General features: G+C 47.5%; 1 protein-coding gene across 3 annotated transcripts in view; it reads right to left on the reverse strand.

The window, feature by feature from the left end:
- Positions 1 to 18743, reverse strand: part of RAB11FIP4 (RAB11 family interacting protein 4) — a 1128176-nt gene that overhangs the window by 266458 nt on the left and 842975 nt on the right. The window contains exon 1 of one of the 3 annotated variants that reach the window (XM_069200004.1): positions 1671 to 1883. The exons of the other annotated variants lie outside the window; for them this stretch is intronic. Within the exon in view, the coding sequence (XP_069056105.1) occupies positions 1671 to 1742 (72 nt within the window). The 5' untranslated portion in view covers positions 1743 to 1883. Of the gene's footprint in view, positions 1 to 1670; positions 1884 to 18743 lie in introns of those variants that run through there. 3 annotated transcript variants of the gene reach the window in all.

Here is an 18743-nt window from a genome sequence, read left to right on the forward strand (position 1 = left end):
TTCTGGCACAGCACATGCAAGCAAAGATGTGCGTGCCAACGCAAACCTACCTGGCATTGTGCAGGCAGCATATACAAGGAAAGATGTGCGTGCCACGCAGAACTACCTGACACAGTGCGTGCAGCATATACAAGGAAAGGTGTGCGTGCCAACACAAACCTACCTGGCATTGTGCAGGCAGCATATACAAGGAAAGATGTGCGTGCCACGCAGAACTACCTGACACAGTGCGTGCAGCGTATACAAGGAAAAATGTGCGTGCCAACGCAGAACTACCTGACAGTGCGTGCAGCGTATACAAGGAAAAATGTGCGTGCCACGCAGAACTACCTGACAGTGCGTGCAGCGTATACAAGGAAAAATGTGCGTGCCAACACAAACCTACCTGGCACAGTGCATGCAGCATATACAAGGAAAGATGTGCGTGCCAACGCAGAACTACCTGACAGTGCGTGCCGTATATACAAGGAAAAATGTGCGTGTCACGCAGACTACCTGACACAGTGCGTGCAGCATATACAAGGAATGATGTGCGTGCCAACGCAGAACTAACGGACACAGTGCGTGCAGCATATACAAGGAAAGGTGTGCGTGCCAACGCAAACCTACCTGGCATTGTGCAGGCAGCATATACAAGGAAAGAAGTGCGTGCCACGCAGAACTACCTGACACAGTGCGTGCAGCATATACAAGGAAAGGTGTGCGTGCCAACGCAGAACTAACGGACACAGTGCGTGCAGCATATACAAGGAAAGGTGTGCGTGCCAACGCAAACCTACCTGGCATTGTGCAGGCAGCATATACAAGGAAAGAAGTGCGTGCCACGCAGAACTACCTGACACGGTGCGTGCAGCATATACAAGGAAAGATGTGCGTGGCACGCAGAACTACCTGACAGTGCGTGCAGCATAACGAAAAGATGTGCGTGCCAACACAAACCTACCTGGCACGGTGCATGCAGCATATACAAGGAAAGATGTGACTGCCAACGCAGAACTACTTGACACAGTGAGTGAAGTATATACAAGGAAAAGTGTGCGTGCCAACACAAACCTACCGGCACAGCGCATGCACCATATACAAGGAAAGATGTGCGTGCCAACGCAGAACTAACTGGCACGGTGCATGCAGCACATAGAAAGAAAGACTTGCGCGCCTTTGTATTCATGGAGCAGTACAAAGAACACGTACACATAAAGATTCGAGTACCAGTGTAAAATTACTAGGGCACAGTAGACATGGCACATACAAGGAAAGGTGCGCGAGCCAACGTCAAACTACGTGGGGCGGAAAATTCTATGCTTCGTGGGAAAATGAGCGTGCTAATGTAAAACTATCTGGGAAGTAAACTATGTGGGCGCAGCACATCCAGCTGGTAGGGCGCATTACCCAGCAGTTGTGTCAGTACAGTCCATACCGCGCTTACCAGGAAAACACGTACGTACACAGAACCCACAACTGCCCGAGTGCCGAACAAAAGCTCCCACGAGGTAAAAAATCTTACAGTTTCACCACAAAAGTGACTGCGGGGACTACATTTTCAGTTACTAAGAATCCGAACTGGCCGCAGCGGCAGCTGGGAGGCGAGCAGGTCTGCTGGACGGTGCTCGCATCGGAACTTCTCGAGCGGTCCCCGGCACAGCCCCGGAGTTGGAGATGCGGTGCCTTACCTCGGAGCTGCAGTCCGCCTCCTTCCTGGTCCTCCCGGCAGTCATTCCAGCTTCGGAGCCCACACAAGACATTCACCTACAGCCAGCGAGGCCAGCGAGGGGAGAGCCCGCTGGACAGGCAGAGCGCGGCCGGTGATGGACGGAGGGAAGGTGGCCTCTCTGCCACCAGCAGCTAACACCGAGTCTCAGCAGAGCCGCCTCCTCCTGAGCTCTGGCGGGGGACCGTCCCACCCCTCCTCGCTGCCGCTGCTAAGGAACCAGCACAGGCAGAGCTGCCAATCACTGCCCACGTCACGCTGGTGCCAGCCTCCGAGGGGAGGGCGGGAGCAGTGGCTGTCCGTCAGCAGCACATAGTGATAGTCACCTTTAAAGCATGATCTTAAGCCTGGTCACCGGTCGTCCCGGATTTCCCCGGACAGTCTCGGTTTTCAGAGGACTGTCCCAGTGTCCCGACGCTTTTCTTTATATTACATAAATGTACCGTTTTTTTGGTCAAAAGTCAAGTCAACTTCAACACGCCATTGTTAATTTGAAACAAATGCCCCGGTTTTTGGGACAAAGTTCAGGGCAACCAGCCAATCAGAAGTGAAAGGTATGCTCTCCTTTCACATGCCCCTCTAGAGTCCCGAATACCTCTGCTGCCTGCTCTGTCTGTCTCACACACACTCTCTCTCTCTCTTTTTCTTTCTTTCACGGGACAGGCCAGATATAAAAGTGAAACTAAAGGCTCTAGTCCTACTTTAAAGTCTAACCTGTCCTGTTGTTTCCTTTTCAAAATCTGGTCCACCTGCGCAAAGCCAGTTCTTCAAAGAATTGAAAGTTGCTTTGGTTACCTTCCAGTAAGGCACCCAGAGAGTTTTACTACCCAGCTAGCACCAATATCTGAAGGAGGCGGGCCATAGCCGAGGGAATAACCATGTGCCCGATCCTGGAAAAAAGGCAACGCTGCCAAGCTTCATCCTCGCCTTGACAAACGACAGCTCTATGACCCAATGAAGGTAGCACTTCGCCCCCGGTGGAGTGATGACGCGGTTCCAGACCCCTTCTTCTTTGCGGCACATGCTAGGCTGTGTCTTGTCGGACAGTGGTCATGTCCCGTATAGAGTGTTGCAAGGGTCACCATAGCTACTGGTGCTCCTTTCCTTCACCGCATTCTGAAGTGTGCCATAACCACGCCTTCCACCTATAGTTCTGTTCTATAGCACCTCACAGTATCTCAAGATCACCAATAAGCAGAACCAATACCAGACTGTGGAAAACGAACAACTGGGACTCACTCAACAAGTGTCTCGAAGCTTAATGATTACAAAACAGAACTTCTGTTCATCTATGCCAAACGTGACAACAAACTTCCCCACCAACCAAATTCCTGCAGTCATTTTAATGGTGGGAAAACAGGTAACAAGGTCAAAGGCTTAGAAGTGATGCTTAGATTGGTTATTGTCCTGTCTTCCGTCTAAAGCTGTCCAATAGAAGTGCGAGCCAGACCCCCCCCTCTCCATCCCCCCCACTCCCCCCTGGGCATACGCTTTAGCATCCACTACTGGGATGGAGTTCTTGATGGGCCTTTTCTATCAGCAAATCGGCAGACAAAGGCTCATAATTAACACGAAGGGATGGGCGTGGTGAATGAAAGGATGAGTGAAAAAATGGATGTAAGGGTGGATGAGTGAACGAATGAGTGAAATTGTGGATGGATGGTTGATGAGAGAAAGGATGGATGGGTGAAAAGATGGATGATGAGTGGAAAGGTAAATAAATGAATGAGTAGATGGGGTAGATGGATGGGTGGGCGCAAGGGTGGATGGATGAGTGAAAGAAAGGACGGATGAATGAAAGGGAGAGTAGATAGATGGAGTAAAATGGTGGAGGGATGGGCGAAGTGAAAGCGTCGGTGGTTAACCGAGCAAAAGGATGGATGGCTGAGCAAAAGGATGGATGAATGAAAGGATGGATGTAAGGATGGATGTGTAAAAGGATCGCTGTACGGATGGGTGAGTGAAAGTATCGATGGATGAGTGAGAGGCGGAGTGGAGGGATGGATGGATTAAAGGGTGGGTGGATAAGTGAAAGGGTGGCTGGATGAATGGATGAATTAAAGGATGGATGGGTGCATGAGTGAAAGGATAGATGGAGTGATTAAGAGGATGGATGGAAGGAGTGAAAGGATGGATGGATGAGCGAAAGAAAGGTTGGATGAGTGAAAGAATGGATGTAAGGATGGATAGAATGGATGTAAGGATGGATTAGTGAAAGAATGGATTGATTAAAGGGTGGATGAATGAAAGGCTGAATGGCTAGATGAGTGAAAGGGTGAATGGCTGGGCAGATGAGTGAAAGGGTAGATGGATGAATGTTGAAGTGAGTGAAAGTATGATGGATGAGTAAAAGGGTTGATAAATTAATAAGTGAAAGGGAGGATGAATGGATGGATGGAGGTATGAATGGAATGACAGGGTGGATGGATGGAGGAAAGCGTAGATGGATGTATGAGTCAAAGGATGGATGGGTGGATGCTTGAAAGTATGAATGATAGATGAATGGATGAAAGGGTGCATGGTGGGATGGGTGAGTGGATGGATGGATTTGGAGATGATAGGTTTGGATATGGGTGGGCTGATGGATGGAAGGATGGAGTCGCGAAAGACTAAATGATGGATGGAAGAATGAATGGATGACATAGTGTTAAGATAAAATGATGGATATCAGCGAATAGATAAAAGGATTAATAGAGAGATGCTTGGTTGGAAGAGACAAGAGAGCTCTGCTGGAGAGGGTCGCAATCACTACATTTGCTGGCTTGGTGCATACGAATTTTGGTTCAGGGTGTGGGTATTTACATTTCCTGGCTACTCCATTGGTGCAAGCAACCACTGATTTCCTTTCACCCCCCCCTTTCCTGATGTTTCTTCACCGTTCACATTAACCCCCTCACGGTGGTCAAGTGCAGCTATTACTAAGCTATTATTGAAGGATAAACAAAGGTCACGTTTTACACAACAGAAAAAATAGTGGTTTATTTATAGTGCAAACTCTTACAAGAAAAACTGGTTTGTGGCTGGCGGATGGGTGTTAACCTAGGCAGCCAAGAAAAAGAAGCGTGCATCACTTACAGTGTCTGTGTAAAGGAAACAGGCGTAAGACAAACGTACCCAAACCGGTCCCTTCTCACCATCCAGTCTGAAGGGCAGCCGTCTACGGGTGAGTGCCAAGACATTAAGAGTAAGTATTGCCAAAGACAATAGGGTTGGCTTTTTTGTAGTGTACTCACAAAAAGGCGCACTCCAAACTGGAACCATGACACACACCCATACTTGCAGGTGTGTACACAGACGGTATATAGTATTTGTGTATGCTCAGTTCTTTATTGTAGGGCACATATTCAGTATCTGACGTGCATTACAGAGAATCATGCAACGGAATCAAAGTGAATCATAGACAGTAGTAGGCAGTTTACACATAGAGATCAACACACACAGACAACATGCAGAAGCCCAAAAGCAGGCACACAACTCTCACGCACATCCACACCTGCAGTGCTGACAAATGGTAGCACGTCTTCCTATTTTTTTGAATGTTTTTCGTAAATAAAAAACATGAATATTGTCAGCAAGAGAAACCTGAAGCACAGCTTACAGATCACACGAATGCGTGCGATCAATAAAATACGGAGTATGTACAGCCTGAAGTATGTTTTGGAAAAGGATTGTAACTTCTATCAAGGTCCTGAGCTAAAATGTTGCAACAAAAAAGCAAGAACAAAGGTAATTCTGAAGGTTTCCTCAGGGCGTTACCACCACTCCATTTAAAACATTATAATTCATGTTAGCGTTAAGGACAGAATGCTTTCATGTTTCACCCAGAGGCAGCAAATGGAGTTAATACATATTAGGATTCCGAAACCAAAAGCATTTTGTGTGCAAGCATTATTAAACACACGTTTGTCCTGATAAAATAAAAAGTACAAGAATGTAAAGTTCTGTTGGCTAAAAAGTCAGAACTATCTGCATATCTGACAGATGACATGTGCCTCTTGGCAGTAACATATGTGCACCAATGCCCACATTAACAGGTGGGCAGGAAATAAATAATCACACATCCGGCCTTTATAAAGTTGATTAATTTACTTATTTTTGTTTTGATGCTTTCAAAGGAATGTATTTATTTTGCTAAACCCTTTGTTTGTTCACTGTTAATGGGAATAAGCTCAGCCTTGATTGAGTTCAGTATAAAATAAACAGTAGTCATCCATCGCTGGAAGGTGCACAGGTATGGCTCACAGAACACAGGCTAACTAATAAACCTCTGTGCCAGAGTTGGATGTGTTGGCATAAGGATGAGGGGAAAGTCTAGTTGACTTAAGTAGCACCCACAAGGACTCCATACAGATAGTTGAAAGCTTCAGTGCAAGTACTTATTCTATTATGTAACTGGGAGTGGCACAGAGTGGGATGAATACATTTGCACAAATTGCTTTCTGTCATGGATACAGAGAGTAAAGCATTTCAGAAAAGTGTCCCACAAAGCCCATATGTGAGGAGAGGAGACCTAATGTGAGGAAAAGAGCTCTAATGTTGCCACACAATGATGTCAAGTCTGGGAGCATTAAGGGTCAAGCATTCCAATCATGGTCGGTGATCCTAAGGCCATCATTTCCTTCCGGGATCATTGTAGTTTCAGTGCTGCAACATGGACAGAATAGGGATTGGCAGAACTAGAGCAGGGTGTGCAGTCTGAGATGTTGTTAGAGCCCGCTGGCAACAGGTCTCTCAATAATTTTGTTCAAGCAAGAAAGTCTGTGATGGAGCTAAAGTTTGAAAGTTCTTTACGATTAAGGTAAGTTTATTTTTTGAGCACGGTAAATATCTGAACTTATTTTTAGTGAGGATAGAATTATCCTCACAAAGGCGCAGAGCAAGGGCAATAAGCATGAAAGATTGAGGTAGAAGGGATTTAATGATTGAGGACAGGAGAATGGTGTCATTGTATATTTCTTTTATGAAGTTTATTTCACAGGAAGGCACTCAGACTCCAAATTGTTGGAGTTCCATGTGTCAGTGACTGGGGAAAGAATATGTGATATATTTAAGTGTGAATGTTTGAAGTGTCAGCCTGATCATTATAACTTTTCTTGTGAGCTTAATTAATTTCTCTGGATATTTGTGCTGCGTGAAGGGTGCGAGGTAGGAGAGCGGACTGGAGCAGTATTTTACAGCTATGCTCACTTTCTGAGATCTGTGACTGTGTGACATTGACACAGTCAACCTTAACTGATTTCCTACATTGGATCATGCCTAGAACTTCACCTGCAGGATCTATCGTAGCAGAGGAGCCTGTAGGAAGTTGGCTCTGTATGTACTATTTCAAAGTAAAAAATAGCATGCACAGAGTCCAAGGGTTCCCCTTAGAGGTAAGATAGTGGCAAAAAGAGATAATTCTAATGCTCTATTTTGTGGTAGTGTGGTCGAGCAGTAGGCTTATCAGAGGAGTAGTGTTAAGCATTTGTTGTACACACACAGGCAATAAATGAGGAACACACACTCAAAGACAATTCCAGGCCAATAGGTTTTTGTATAGAAAAATATCTTTTCTTAGTTTAGTTTACGAACCACACGTTCAAGATATACAAGTAATACTTCAAATGAAAGGTATTTCATGTAGGAACCTTAGGAACTTTGAATTAGCAAAATAGCATATACAGTTTTCACATAAATGACATATAGCTATTTTAAAACTAGACACACTGCAATTTTCAACAGTTCCTGGGGGAGGTAAGTGTTTGTTAGTTTTTGTAGGTAAGTAAACCACCTACGGGGTTCAAGTTTGGGTCCAAGGTAGCCCACCGTTGGGGGTTCAGAGCAACCCCAAAGTTACCACACCAGCAGCTCAGGGCCGGTGAGGAGCAGAGATCAAAGTGGTGCCTAAAACACATAGGCTTCAATGGAGAAGGGGGTGCCCCGGTTCCAGTCAGCCAGCAGGTTAGTACCCGCGTCTTCAGAGGGCAGACCAGGGGGGTTTTGTAGGGCACCGGGGGGGACACAAGTCCACACAAAAAGTACACCCTCAGCAGCACGGGGGCGGCCGGGTGCAGTGTGTAAACAGGCGTCAGGTTCGCAGTAGGAATCAATGGGAGACCAAGGGGTCTCTTCAGCGATGCAGGCAGGCAAGGGGGGGGCTCCTCGGGGTAGCCACCACCTGGGCAAGGGAGAGGGCCACCTGGGGGTCGCTCCTGCCCTGGAGGTCGGATTCTTCAGGTCCTGGGGGCTGCGGGTGCAGTGTCTTTACCAGGCGTCGGGTCTTTGAAGCAGGCTGTCGCGGTCAGGGGGAGCCTCGGGATTCCCTCTGCAGGCGTCGCTGTGGGGGCTCAGGGGGGTCAACTCTGGCTACTCACGGTCTCGTAGTCGCCGGGGAGTCCTCCCTGTGGTGTTGGTTCTCCACAAGTCGAGCCAGGGGCGTCGGGTGCAGAGTGCAAAGTCTCACGCTTCCGGCGGGAAACGTGTGTTGTTTCAAAGTCGCTTCTTTGTTACAAAGTTGCAGTCTTTGGGGAACAGAGCCGCTGTCCTCGGGAGTTCTTGGTCCTTCTAGATGCAGGGTAGTCCTCTGAGGCTTCAGAGGTTGCTGGACCCTGTGGACCGCGTCGCTGGAGCAGTGTCTTTAGAAGTGGGGAGACAGGCCGGTAGATCTGGGGCCAAAGCAGTTGGTGTCCCCGTCTTCTCTGCAGGTTTTTCAGTTCAGCAGTCCTCTTCTTCTTAGGTTGCAGGAATCTATCTTGCTTGGTTCTGGGGGCCCCTAAATACTCAATTTAGGGGTGGGTTTAGGTCTGGAGGGTTAGTAGCCAATGGCTACTAGCCCTGAGGGTGGCTACACCCTCTTTGTGCCTCCTCCCTGAGGGGAGGGGGCACATCCCTAATCCTATTGGGGGAATCCTCCATCTGCAAGATGGAGGATTTCTAAAAGTCAGAGTCACCTCAGCTAAGGACACCTTAGGGGTTGTCCTGACTGGCCAGTGACTCCACCTTGTTTTTCTCATTATCTCTCCTGGACTTGCCACCAAAAGTGGGGGCTGTGTCCAGGGGGCGGGCATCTCCACTAGCTGGAGTGCCCTGGGGCTTAGTAACACGAAGCCTGAGCCTTTGAAGCTCAAAGCTAGGTGTTACAGTTCCTGCAGGGGGAGGTGTGAAGCACCTCCACCCAGAGCAGGCTTTGTTTATGTCCTCAGAGAGCACAAAGGCTCTCACCACATGGGGGCAGAAACTCGTCTCTCAGCAGCAGGCTGGCACAGACCAGTCAGTCCTGCACTGAACAATTGGGTAAAATACAGGGGGCATCTCTAAGATGTCCTCTGTGTGCATTTTTTTAATAAATCCAACACTATCATCAATGTGGGTTTATTATTCTGAGAAGTTTGATACCAAACTTCCCAGTATTCAGTGTAGCCATTATGGTGCTGTGGAGTTCGTTTTTGACAGACTCCCAGACCATATACTCTTATGGCTACCCTGCACTTACAATGTCTAAGGTTTTGCTTAGACACTGTAGGGGCATAGTGCTCATGCACCTATGCCCTCACCTGTGGTATAGTGCACCCTGCCTTAGGGTTGTAAGGCCTGCTAGAGGGGTGACTTACCTATGCCATAGGCAGTGTGAGGTTGGCATGACACCCTGAGGAGATTCAAGTGTATCAAGTGGGAATAACTTGGCTATATAACTGGAATTACATAGTAGTTTAGGCATGGAGACCCCTGTGGTTAATAAAGGGTGCCACCATGTCACTTTATTAATGTCACGTAAGAGACTTGTAGTGGCATTTCAATACAGCTCCAGTGCATGACAGGCAAGCAGGTATAGTTTTGTTCTCTTAGCCAGTGAAAGACAGAAATAGGGGCACCCGATGGCCTGTGTTAAATGTTCATGTTTAGTTTGTTTTGCCTGTCTAAACCCTGGCCGACATTCTAGTGTTGTTAACTTGTTCCTAGTGGTCGAAGTGGGTGGGATATGAGGGGCATGTCGTGCTCATACTTTTTTGATTTAAGAACTTAGGGCCACATGTACAGAACTTTGAAATAGTGAGTTCCTAATTGTGATTTCCTGCAAATTGCAATTAGGAAATCACCATTTCAAATATATGAGACTCTTTTGTTTCATTTGCTATTTCCAGTGGGTCGCAAATACACCTACCTCATGAATACTAATGAGGTAGGTCTCGGATTGCCACCCTTTGGGAATCGCTAAAAGCACAGGGATAGTGCTCAGCTGGGATCAGCAGACCACCATGTCTGTGATTGCTTTTAAAGAAATCTTTTTTTTTATAAATGCAACCTGTTTTCCTTCATGGAAAACAGGATTTGTTTAAAAACAATCAGAATTTTTTTCAATTTTTTTTTTAAGAGTGGGCAGTGGTCCGTATGATCACTGGCTGCTCTTAAAAATGCTTTTGCAAACATTCACAAAGGAGAATAGGTCCCTTGGGGACCCCTTTCCATTTGCAAATGGGTCACCACCAATTTGAAATTGAGTGTACAATGCAAATGTTTTGCAACCACATTTGTGGTCAGAAAACAGTCACACATACTGCTGCGCTTCAGCATTAGGAAGGAATGCCCTAAATCTGCCACTTACAAATACTAAATCCCAAACCCAATTTGAGATTTGGTAATAGGTTACTGAATCGCAAATAGGGCTTTCTACATCTCAAAAAGCCCATTTACATTTGAAAATGGGTTGATCCTATGAATAGACCCATTTGCGATCGTCAAAACGGTCTGTACATGTGGCCCAATATTTCACCTACTTTTTGTAAAAAGACAACCAGTAAGGCTTCTGCTGAAGTGTAAAGCAGGGAGTATGCTGTTCTGTTAAACCAAGGGAAGGGCTTACAACTATCAACAAACAAGCTTTCTTGCCAAGGTCCCTGCTGCCTCAAAGAAATGCAAATGTCCCAAAAATGTAAAGGGCTTGGAAACCAGTATTGGCTTTAACTGATTGAATCAATTGAAGCTTCCCGATGACACAGATTTATTGTTGAATGGTTTTGCACTGGAGTCACCAGCTGGGCTCTGAAGTGTGTGCTTTTAAAGAACAGCTATTGTATTGTATTGCAATCGTATTTATATAGCGCTTACTACCCCTGACGAGGCGTCAAAGTGCTTTTCGATGAGTAGTACGTTACTCCGGAACCCAACAAGAATTAGTGATGGATTAGTATTGTTAAATAATGAGTACAGTTTTAGTATTATTATGAGTTAATTTGAGCCGCGGATATGAGAGTTTGTTAGTGAGATTGACTGGAGTAATGGAGGGGTGGAGGAGGAAAGAAATCCAGAATTGTTAATTGGGAGTATATCCTTCATTTACTCAACCCAAAGGCTTGGGATGAGTAAAGGGGGGTAGAGGGAGAGTATGTGGAAGGGTTAGGGAGAGCATAGTAGCAAGGTGAGATGAATGCAGGAGAATTTAGTAGAGTTGTGTGGTAGGTCACAGAGGTAGAGTGAGGTTTGGTGAGTTAGATGTGGAAGTAGAGGGAAGAGCTTAGGCAGAGATATTTAGGAGATGAAAGTGGTAGAAGGGATTTGGGATGAGTCAGAGTGAGAATGGAGGATAGTTCGACATGACATAAGAGTGATGAGTAGATAAGTGTGATAAGATGAGAGCAGGAATTCATAGATATCTAGTATAACAATCCACCCAGGAGCCATGCAATGATCCACGAACATGCCAAGCACAGAAACAACATGTACACATACATACATATATATATATAGTTACACACACACATACTGGAAGCCCTAGAGAAGGATATGCATGATGGGGAGTTGAGACAGGGGAAGGCAGTCCAGGAGAATGGAGAATACAGCCGTGCCCGCAGAGAACACTCCCGTATTGAAGAGCAGCTCAGATGCCATGATAGGCAAAAATACATAGCATCCTTGCAGGCGGAGGAGGGCAGATCGGGAAGGCTGCTGGCATGGCTGGTCCGCCCAGGGGGGCAGGGTGAGCCGGTCACCTGTGTACTAGATAGGGAGGGATCGCGCAGACTCAGACCGGGCCCCATAAATGACGCATTCAGGGAATACTGCACGCAGTTGTACGGGAAACCCAGTGAGCTGCGGACGGAGGTCTTTGATAATTACTTACTACAAACTCCACTGCCTACACTGAGTGCAGAGGAGAGAGACGGCTTGGGGGGTCCAGTGTCTGTAGAAGAAGTAAACGAAGTAATAGCACAGCTAGCACCTGGAAAGACTCCAGGAACAGACGGCCTCCCCATGGATTTTTATAAAAAATACAGATCACTGCTGGCTCCCCAACTGATGGAGATGTATGCGGAGGCACTGAAACAAGGAGAGCTACCGTGCACACTGCGGGAAGCCTTGGTGGTGCCACTCCCCAAGACAAAAGACAGGGAAGCTTCGGTGGCGGACTTTAGGCCTTTATCAATGCTAAACAGTGACTTCAAAATTCTTAGCAAGATCATGGCTGCTCGGCTACTCCCCCTTATGACCAAGCTAGTGCACGCTGACCAGAACGGTTTTGTCCCCGGCCGTAATACCTCCCTGAACCTGAGACGGGTTTTTACGGTTCTGCACATGCCTAAGAACCTGAGGCCGACGGCGGGGGTCTTGCTCGCGGTGGACTTCGAGAAGGCCTTCGATTCTATCAGGTGGGACTACTTAAGAACTGTGATGCTTAAAATGGGGCTGGGGGAGGAATGGGTGAAATGGGTGGATCTGTTGTACTCATCCCCACTAGCAAGAGTTAAGACCGGAAGGACAATTTCTAGTGCATACCCAGTATACCGGGGAACTAGGCAGGGCTGCCCCTTGTCCCCACTGCTGTTTGCTCTGGCAATTGAGCCCCTGGCCTCGCGGCTGCGATGTGAAGGCATGGGTAGGGGAATTGTGTGGGGCCCGGATGAGCATATTGTTTCTCTGTATGCTGATGATATACTCATCTACCTGAGAGACGGGACAAGTGGACTCACGTGGGCACTGGGGACACTGGAAGACTTCGGAGACATATCTGGTCTCCGACTTAACCGGAGGAAAACATTTGTATTCCCGGTGCTGTCAGACGGCATGCGCCCTGATGCGTGCCCAGCGGATATAAACTGGGCCCCGCGGACTTTTAAATACCTGGGCATACAGATATTTCACGAATTGAACAACCTTAGAGACGGGAATATTGGCAGGACACTCGGATCCCTGCGCACCTCGGTTGGGTTCTGGAGATCATTGAAGCTAACAATAATGGCCAGAGTGGCGCTCTCAAAAATGATCATGCTTCCGCGCCTCCTTTACTACTTTGCTAACTTACCGCTACAGGTCCCCTCTGCATGGTTCCGAGAGCTGAATGCTCTGCTCAGAGAGCTGATATGGGATGAGGGTCGCAGGAGAACAGCGCTTTCGACCATCTGTAGACCGACACACTTGGGGGGGCTGGGTGCTCCTGACTTCGAGGCTTATTACTTGGCATCCCAGCTGCAGTGGGTGGCCGGCTGGCTAGCGGGCAGGGGACGGCTGGACCTAGCTACCGCGCACAGAGTAATAGACACAGCTCGGATAGCAGCAAGTATGGTGGGCAGGAAGATTGCCCCCATAAGAGACAACATAATGTGCAATGTGGCGATGAAATGCTGGAAACGGTGCGAGAAAAGGACTGGGGTGGGACCGCCGTACTCTCCCGCTCTGCCGCTGGCGGCCGTCGCTCTGGACCCGGGAGTGGGGGAGCGAGGGGGGCTGGGATTGGGACCATGGACGAGAGCAGGGATAGTGACAGTGGGGGGGCTATTCAAGGAGGGGGTGCTGAGGAGCTTCGCTGATGTAGCGGGGGGAGTGCCGCAAGGACAATTTTTACTCTTCAGGAGGTTGGTGCACACCCTGAAAGAGCATTGGGACACGATAAACGCGGAACCCACGATTCACAGGGTGTTGAACCTCCTGTTGACAGCAGGAGAGGAACCTCACTTGATTGCAAAAATATACCGGGCCCAAATAGAAGCAGCAGTGGACCCCCTGCATTCCCTAAGAGAAAAATGGGTGAAGACAATTGGGCGGGATCTGTCTGAATCCGAGTGGAACAGAGCACTAGCTTATCCCAGGATGATCTTGCGCAACACGAGGCTGAGATACATCCAATACAACTATCTACACAGAACATACCTCACTCCTCAACGGCTGCACCGCATATATGAGGGGGTGCCCAGGACATGCCCAAGATGTGGGGACGGTGAGGCCGACTTTGACCATATGGTGTGGGGATGCACGATACTCCAGAGGGGTTGGGACGCGATGATGGCAATCCTCACGGAGCTGTTCGAGATGGAACTCAGGCCAACCCCTATCATGTGTCTATTGGGCCTTAGAACCGGCATCAAGTGGAGTAGAGTAGGGGTCCGTTTCCTTGACCTGTCCCTAGCCCTATATAAAAGACTGATTACGAAGGGTTGGAAGTCTCCCACTCACCCATCTCTGACAGAATGGAGAAGCGATGTCACAAGATGGTCCAGAGCTGAGCTGCAGGTCCTTAAGGCCGAAGAGGCCAGGGGGGTACGCCAGACCCCCATCGCCTCGGAGTGGGAAGACCTAGTGACAAACTGGGACGACCTAACGAAGAGACCAAAAGCACCTGAGGGGGTGGGATGAACTAATTGAAATGGCCAGCGGATAGGAGCGTGGGGGAAGGTCCCCGTAACTATGACAGGAGGAATACTAGGCGCCCCCCCGAGCCAGACGCGGAGAGTGAGAGAGCGGGGGTACAGGACACAATAACTAAAATGATAGAGGACGGAGGGGTGCGAAGCACAGGCCAACCCAACATAACAAGTAATGCCCTGACAATTGCCCCATTAAGAAATTAAGCAGATCCACCCACTTAAGCCAATAAGTTTATTCAAAGTTTGAAGTTGAGTTAAGTCTGTTATTAGGTCACAATATCCAAGAGGTAACAAAGGGTTCTGAAAGTACTGACAACATAAAAGCGATCTCATTTAGAATTGGAAATACTGATGTATAAGTATTATATTATAATATCACTGAAATGTACAAGTAATTGTAACACGCATCGCAAGCAAAGTATAACAGAGTTGCGGCTCAGCGAGCAGAAATGTACCATAAGAACAAAATGTTACAGTAAACAGACCTACATATGTAAAACAGCAAACAGTTAATAAAAATATATTTGAAAAAAAATATATAGTTACACACACACATGAATACACACACATATGCACATACAATACATAATTAGAATCATGGGTAAAAAATACTTAGTCAGACAGGTTTAAAGAGTGTGTGTGTATTTTATTGTTATGACATAGTAGCTCAGCCCTCATCCTCCTCGACCTATCAGCCGCTTTTGACACCGTCTGCCACCGCACCCTACTGACCCGCCTCCAGGAAGCCGGCATCCAAGATAAAGCCCTCCACTGGATCTCATCCTTCCTCTCCGACAGAACGCAGAGAGTCCGTCTCTCCCCTTTCCGCTCCAAAGCCACCAACCTCATCTGCGGCGTCCCCCAAGGATCCTCCCTCAGCCCCACGTTGTTCAACGTCTACATGGCCCCCCTCGCTCAACTGGCCCGCCAACATCATCTCAGCATCATCTCCTACGCCGACGATACCCAGCTCGTCCTCTCCCTGACCAAAGACCCGCTCACCGCCAAAACAAACCTCCACGAGGGACTAAAATCCATCGCCGATTGGATGAACAACAGTCGCCTGAAACTCAACTCCGACAAGACGGAAGTTCTCATCCTCGGACGCACTCCCTCGGCCTGGAACGATTCATGGTGGCCCTCCGTCCTCGGACCCCCACCCACCCCTGCCAGCCACGCAAGAAACCTCGGCTTCATCCTGGACTCCGCCCTCACCATGTCCAAACAGGTCAGCGCCGTCTCCTCCTCCTGTTTCAACACCCTTCGAATGCTCCGCAGAATCTTCAAGTGGATTCCAACAGAAACCAGAAAGACGGTGACCCAGGCCCTCGTCAGCAGCAGACTTGACTACGGCAACGCACTCTACACAGGCATCCCAACCAAAGACATCAAACGCCTCCAACGTATCCAAAATGCCTCCGCCCGACTGATCCTCAACATACCCCGCCGAAGTCACATCTCCCCTCACCTAAAGGAACTCCACTGGCTCCCGGTAGACAAGAGGATCACCTTCAAACTCCTGACCCACGCTCACAAGGCACTTCACAACACCGGACCCTCCTACCTCAACACCAGACTCAACTTCTACACTCCAACACGTCAACTCCGATCCGCCAACCTCGCCCTCGCCATCGTACCCCGAATCCAGCGCAAGACATCCGGCGGCAGATCCTTCTCCTTCCTCGCCGCCAAGACCTGGAACTCTCTCCCCACATCTCTTCGCCAGACCCAGGACCTCCTCGCATTCAGAAGGCTCCTCAAGACCTGGCTCTTCGACCGCTAAACCAGCAGCGCTCCCCTCCCCCCCTCAGCGCCTCGAAACCCTGACGGGTACATAGCGCGCTTTACAAATACTATGATTGATTGATTGATTGATAGTAGCAATACATATTTTCCAAAGAAACTATAAATAAATACAAATATACATATAATCTGAAAAAATATTTATCCACATAGGCATATGCATTTCATAGTTGTTTCAAAAAGGTGGTTATGAAGGAAAGTGCCAACTCTTGAGTAGTTTTCTGAAGACAAGAAAGTTATCTGTGGCTCTTATAGTTGGGGGTAATGAATTCCATAGTTTGGTTGCTTGGACGGAGAAGGATGTCCCACCTATAGTCTTTTTCTTGTATGGTGGTGTTCTAAGGCGGGATGCCAATCTTGAGCGGAGGGATCTTTGTTGGATGTATTTGGTAATTTTCTTTCTGATAAAAAGCGGTCCTGTTCCATGTATAGCTTTGTGGATGATACAAAGCAGCTTGAAAGTGCATCTTCTGGCAACGGGTAACCAGTGTAGTGCTCTCAAGGCAGGGGAGATGTGGGCTTGCGGCTTTATATGTAGTAGTAGCCTGGCTGCGGAATTCTGGATACGTTGTAGTTTTTTCATAACAGATAGAGATGATCCATGGTAGAGACTATTGGCATAATCCAGTTTGGATAGTACAAGCGAGATAGTAGCTTGCACCTTGTGTGGAAATCCGAGGTGGTGGAAAGATGCGTCGTAAAGTCTTTAAGGTGATGAAGCTTGTGCGTGCTAATTTGTCTACTTGAGCATTCATAGTTAACTTGGAATCCATGGTGATTCCTAGGTTTATAACTTCCTTGGATAATTGAGGAGGTGGTCGGAGATCGTCAGGCCAGACACACAGAGGGTCATAATTTTTCCAGTCACCACATATGAGTATTTCTGTTTTGGAGGTATTTAGTTTGAGATGGCTCCAGGTCATCCACTGATCAATGGCTGTGAGGCAACTGAAGCTTTGTGAGTTTTCAATGTTTTTGGGGACTTCTAATTTAAGTAGTATTTGTGTGTCATCTGCATAGTTGTAACATGTGAGATGGAAATTATTGATCAGTTCTGGTAAAGATATCATGTAGATGTTGAAGAGCAAAGGTGAGATGATTGACCCTTGGGGGACCCCTGCTTTTGTGAGGTAGGGTTCGGACGACAAGGGGGGCGAGTGGATGATATTCGCTCTTTTTTGAAGATAGGAAGTAATCCAGTTGAGAGCAATCCCTTGTATGCCGGCTTCGTGGAGTCTATGAGTTAGGGTGTCATGGTCAACCGTATCAAAGGCAGCTGAGAGGTCCAAGAGAAGTAGTGCAGCAACTCCATTTCGGTCGACTGTGTTTTTGAGATCGTCCCAGATTGCCATGAGTGCTGATTCAGTGCTTCTTCCTGGGCGGAATCCAGTTTGGAAGTCTGAAAGTATAGAATTGTCTTCAAAGAATTGTGACATCTGGGCGAATGCTGCTCTTTCTATCAATTTTCTCAGGAAAAAATGCACTACCTACAGTCTGGATGTTACTAAAATATAAAATTTGGGGGCTCTTTTTTATTTTAAAACTTGTTTGTGTATTGTGAAATGCAAGTTTAAAATAATGATTTACATATATACAGTGCTTTCTGTCACAGACTGGGAACTCATAGCACTAAATATACACAAGTTGCTATTCTCCACTACACCAACCAGGATTCAGTTCTGTGGCTCTGGTTACATACAGACCTCGGTCTGTAGTGAACTAAGTGAACGAACTTTCATAACGTAGATAGGGCGCTTCCACTGATTAACCTCACCCGCATTTGTTTTAAATGTAAGCTATGCGTTATTTGATATGTAGAAACCTGAAGGTGCACGACTGATGACAGTTACAGAATGTTTTGTTTTTTAGCCACGCATTTGACTCCACCTCCACGCTCACTAACGCTGCCCCGAACGGTGTGCAGCATCAAAGTTCTCATACTTAACAAGCATTTACAATGCAACGGGTCTCGCGTTTGCTCATGTTAGAGCTGATCGCGTTGTAAACTCTTAAACCGACTTTTCACCTATCGGGCAAAAGTGCATTTATGTACGTAACCCGTAAAAGTGAAATTAACTATTTAAAGCGCTCGACTTCTGCCAAGCGAAATCGTGCTCGTAAATTAGAGAAAAATAAGTCCACGAGCCCGATGGAAAACAGCGAGCCTCGCATGTTTTCTGTACTTGGTCGCTGCGCTCGAGGAGGGCTAGCCACCGGAAAAGGCATGACTTATGCGTGCCTTCGACTAATGAAAGCAAGCAGATTTTATTAGGCAAGCCCACGAACCAATAAAAAACACTGACGTGAAGTTGACAGGGCTCTGAGCCCTTTTCTAAATACTAAAGCGTCTCGTTGCGATACGCATGTGCGAGCGCATGCAATGCATGTTCGACCCTAAAAATGAAGAATAAAAAAACACTTAAACCACTGCTTGTTACTCCTGCTCCTGAAACTTTCCCTTTCCGTGACCTTCTGTGCATGCTTCATTCTCCCTCCGCCTTTTGCCGACAGGCGGGTCCTCGTGCCATGAGGGAAAGCTGTGAAAAGCAGCTGACTGTGAAAACGCTTGCTGAACTGGCCCTTGAGCTGCAGAGCAGCGAGCAGATGGTAGACACACA

The sequence above is a fragment of the Pleurodeles waltl genome, chromosome 7, assembly GCF_031143425.1.
Source record: "Pleurodeles waltl isolate 20211129_DDA chromosome 7, aPleWal1.hap1.20221129, whole genome shotgun sequence".
Lineage (NCBI taxonomy): Eukaryota > Metazoa > Chordata > Amphibia > Caudata > Salamandridae > Pleurodeles > Pleurodeles waltl.